We start from the raw sequence: 4,822 nt of genomic DNA on the forward strand, positions 1-4,822 counted from the left end.
AAGCTTCCTTTCTTCGAAACATTTCTTGCTTCCACTCCCCCACGTAGACAAATTGTACAAATCACATGTTCTTCGTGTAATAAAACCAATTTAACATCTATAGTATTTTAATTTTATTTTATCCAAAAATTATTATTTTATTCTAAAATTTTTCTCTAGCCTTCTAGGTCTCCAAAACGTCTTTTTTTGCCCCGATTTAGCTTTATAGCACCTTTTAACTCCGTAACTTCGATCTCAGTAAAATATTATTATTTTATTATTATTTTATCACATAAGGAATATTTTATTCTAAAATAGTTCCATTGGCCTCAATTGACCTTCATCTTATCCTTAAGGTCATATTATACACCATACCAAAGTATGGGGTGTTACAGAAGGTTTATTACATGCGAAAAGTTTGCAAATACAACAACTGGTGGTTGAATTGGATGCAATAGTGGTGGTCAAATTTCTAACAGAGGATGTAAATCAAATCATCCCTATTTTAGACTAGTGCATGCCTGTCTCGTCTTGATAAAGGAAAGGTGGGTGATGGATATTTGACATATTTTCAGAGAAGATAATAGATGTGTTGATTTTCTTACGAAATTGGCGCAAAATTGCCCTTTGGGAACAACACATTTGACAAATCCTTCGAAAGAGTTATTTCTATTACTTATAAAGGACGTGTCAGGCATACCTAGCTTGAGACTTTAAACCGGAACAGTCGAATCGTCTGTACCAAAAATAATATGTTTAAAATATATTAGTTTATGATATATACATGTACAAGCCATAACCATAGCAATTTAATATTAATTATATATTTATTTATTTATAAATTTATAATAATATGAAATTACAAGTTATATATTCTAAATGATATAACTTATATGTTAATATTAATATATGGTAGTAAATATCTTACATATTAATATGTTATAATTATTGCACCTTAGTAATGTTTCAAAATATAAAATGTTATGAGCATAGATAATTGTATAAATATATTATATATTTAATTTTTACGTAAGTATTACTATAACTTATAATAAATTTTATTTATATGATTACACTTAAGAACTTTATTAGTTATCACTTTAGTTTTTATAACGTATTGTTCATAATTAGTTATTATTTATACAAACTTTGATATAAAACATTATAACATATAAGTTTTGCTATTAATTTCATATATATATATATAATTAAGTAATACATATAAATATATACTATATAAAATTAGCATATTATTTATACTTATTATAAATAAGTAATTAATATTGTACAAAATAATAAATTTAGTTAATAATTAATAAATGATATATTATAAATAAATAACAAAATAATATTGATTTTGTTTACAATTTAATAATATTAAATAAGTTATATTATATATTAATGTCTAATATATTATGAATATTTAATGATATTATTAATTATACATATGTAGTAAAGTTTAATATAAATATATTTAAGTTTATTATTATTAATAATTATTCATTTATTAATAAAATATAAAGTATTTAAACTTTTGTTGTAGTTTTGTGGATGGAAAGTAAACTAAGCCTTTACCAAATCTACCACCCTTTCAAGTTAAGTTTAAAGGTTACCAATTTATTTTAAAATTAAACCAAACCAATGAGTCAGATACTAATCCTCAGCCCTTAACCCATGTGCGTGGCTTAGTCATTTTACAAAAATTTCCCTGCTTTGCTCAAATTAGTTAAACCCTTGCCCTTTGTTGCCTCTTTTCATGTCGTGACCAAAGAGACATTGAAGCTTCCCATGCTATGCCAACTGAAGGTTCCCTGCTTTGCTCTCTAAACTATTCACTTCCTTTACGTTTTCGATCTACAGTTTTAGAGCTTAAGGTTTTTACTTATTCTTCTCTTTTTATTTTTTTTCCTGTTTAGTTACCAAGAAATGTGGAGGAAAATATATGTACCTTGCAATAATAATCTTTTCATCTTCAGTATAATAGCCAATAAAATATAGCATAGAGTTAAGAGTTGTTCGAAAAAAGAAAATAAAATTATGAGATTCACACAACCCCAAAGAAGTAGAAATTTTGAATAATTTTGTTAAAAAAATATCTCCTATTCTCATCGCAATAAACTACTTATACTTTACCAAAGAAAATCTCCTAATATTGAAAGCAAATTTTTTGCTATTAGTTTCACTCAATGGTTAGGGATGTCGTGCTCATCAACTTGGATTATTAAATGTAATACTTTGGTTCTCGATAATGATTAAAAGGTAAATCATACAGATTATTATGCATTTTCTTAGTGAAATAAACTTCCTTGAGTGTTTTGCCTAATTACCAAAGGGCTTTGCTAGTAAATAAAAATAGTTGTGAAAGATACTTTTGCTAACAATTGTGACTTTTACATAGCACTCTAGATAGTGCAATGGGTTGAAAAACATAGGAACATCACAAACAATAAAATTTTTTTGCTTTTGACTAACCCCATTTTCATCTTTATTTGCATCTTCGTAAACCTTTCTGGTTAGACCAAGGAAAGAAAAACATGGTGTCTTCGAGTGAAGAATTCTTGTCCCATTTGTCCTTACCCAAGAATGACAAAGTAAAACTAGAACAAGGTACCTACGTTGCTTTTTGCTATATTTCAATTATGTATATATTTTTCATTGTTGATAACTCTAGTAATTTAATATTCTATAACATGTAATTATTACATTGTAAATATACGAAAGAGTTTGAAGAGGTAAATGAATTTTGCTACATGGTTTTATTTATCTTTCTACCCTTACATAACTCATAATTGTAATGGTGGAGATTGAAGCAAAAAAAGGGCCTCCCTTCCCCTGTCTACTACTATCTCTTTTGTACACTACATGGCTAAGGGTGCAAAGTTCCAAACAAGATTAACAAAAGGCCAATGCACTACCAGTTGAATATTACTTATTTTTACCACATTTTAATTTTGTATTCTTTTTCTGATTTACTAATTGCACATCAAAATTGTTTTTCTTTGATTTTTTTTATAAAAGTCAATGTAATTGATCCTAATAATGCAGTTTGGTGAAGGGATTTTAAATAATAAAAACATGTTTATGAAGTCCTAATTTGAGCTTACATTGTTTCTTGAGCTTTCCTCATGATGTGTCTTAATTTGAAATACAATCCTTTTTGCCTTCACAACATGAATCAGCCACAAGAACAATTGACAATAGCATGTGGGATGAAATTCATAACTTCAAAAGAATGCTTAGTTGTGATCTTTGCTAAGGATGATAAGAAGTTGGTGTTCTTGGATATGCTGATGGCTTGGGTGCAACAACATCGCCATTGTTTGATTGATTGCATTCCTATGCCACAAGAAATTGTAAAACAAGCTCTTGTGTATTTTAAAAAGGCTAGGTTTGTTATATTTATTTTATCTATTGACATCTTTGTCAATGTATTTCACTACAATTAGTGGTGGAGATAAAAGCAGCAACAACTTCTGTTGTTCTTGACATAAGAACTTGATTTTTCTCAAAAGTGGCTCGTTAAGATGTACTCAGCTGAGTAACAATAGATTATGCATTTTGATGTTATGATATGGTTGGAGTGCCTTTATCATCTGTGTATGATTCTAAAAGAAATTTGTCTTAGGCAATTGATGGAGCTGAAGATGAGTGGAGTGAGCACAATGCAAAGAAGCTCATTGACACAAGTGATAAGGGATTGTACGGTTCGATTCTCAAAAAATTCCCATACTTACATGTTGAGTTTGGTCTAAATAAAGGATTTGTTCATGTAATTGATGATGAAAGTCAATTCAAGAGCAACCTTGGTCTCAATGTTATTAGAGGCATGCTACAATTGCCAGAGGAAGACATGTATTGTCACAGGAGGCATCAATCTGTGAAGGAACAAAAGCAGTATTTCACAAGTTTTGCTCACGACTGGGAACTTTTTGACTGGAGAAGACAACTTCATTAAGTAGGAATTGAAGCAGGAATCCACCAAAGTTGCATCCAAGTAGTAATTGAAAGCATAATGGGATATTTGCATTGGCATCCTTACCTACAATTGTTGGACTTGATAAACATAAGACTTGGATAATTTTTTAGTATGGCTTACAATAGTACGTTTAGATTTATTATTATATTTGTTTGACATTTTTAGATATTATGTATTTATGACGATTTGTAATTGCACGAACTTGATTTTGAATTTTAGATTTTAATGCGTATTTTTCTTATAAATTTTGAATGTGAATTGTGGATGTTAATTGATAATTTGTTACAAAAATTTTATTTGATAATTTCTGTTGTAAATGCATTACTGACAAAAAATTCTGTTGGAAATGCATCTCCAACGGAAATTTTGTTGGAAATTTTTGACAGAATTCCATTGGAAATGCTTCTCTAACTGAAAATTCCATTAGAAATTTCTGACAGAATTTCATTGGAAAAGCAATTCTAGTGGAAATTTCCAAAGCATTTGATACAATACACCTAACAAATTCTGTACTTTTTCGATGGATTTTTTTGTTAGAAATTTCCAACGAATTTTCAATGGAAAGTATTTTCGATGATGCTTTTACCAATGGAATTTTCAATGGAATTTTTCACTGGAAATATGTCAGACAAAGGCGTTTCCAATGGAATTATAACTTTTTCCAAAGAAAAATTTCATCAAAAAAACTTGTTTTTTGGTAGTGACAAAGCAACGCTAGTGGAAATTGTGAAAATTTTTTGCACTTTTCCTATAGTGAACTAATTGTTGAGATTTACAAGGATAGAAAGCTTATTAAGTCTAGTTTCCAACACATTAAATGAATCTTTATTTTGAGTTTCATAGCTTAAGATATGGTAATTTTAGTGA

General features: G+C 28.6%; 1 protein-coding gene across 1 annotated transcript; it reads left to right on the plus strand.

The window, feature by feature from the left end:
• Window positions 1-3,133: 3,133 nt before the first annotated feature.
• Window positions 3,134-3,934, plus strand: LOC148763672 (uncharacterized; the record flags this gene model as incomplete). The annotated part of the gene is given in 3 exon segments (XM_088804602.1): window positions 3,134-3,211; window positions 3,213-3,362; window positions 3,605-3,934. Coding segments are annotated over 3 exon segments (558 nt in total), but the record flags the coding sequence as incomplete, so codon positions are not given.
• Window positions 3,935-4,822: the final 888 nt, after the last annotated feature.

This window comes from Theobroma cacao, chromosome 3 (genome assembly GCF_053813885.1).
Source record: "Theobroma cacao isolate CCN51 chromosome 3, ASM5381388v1, whole genome shotgun sequence".
Lineage (NCBI taxonomy): Eukaryota > Viridiplantae > Streptophyta > Magnoliopsida > Malvales > Malvaceae > Theobroma > Theobroma cacao.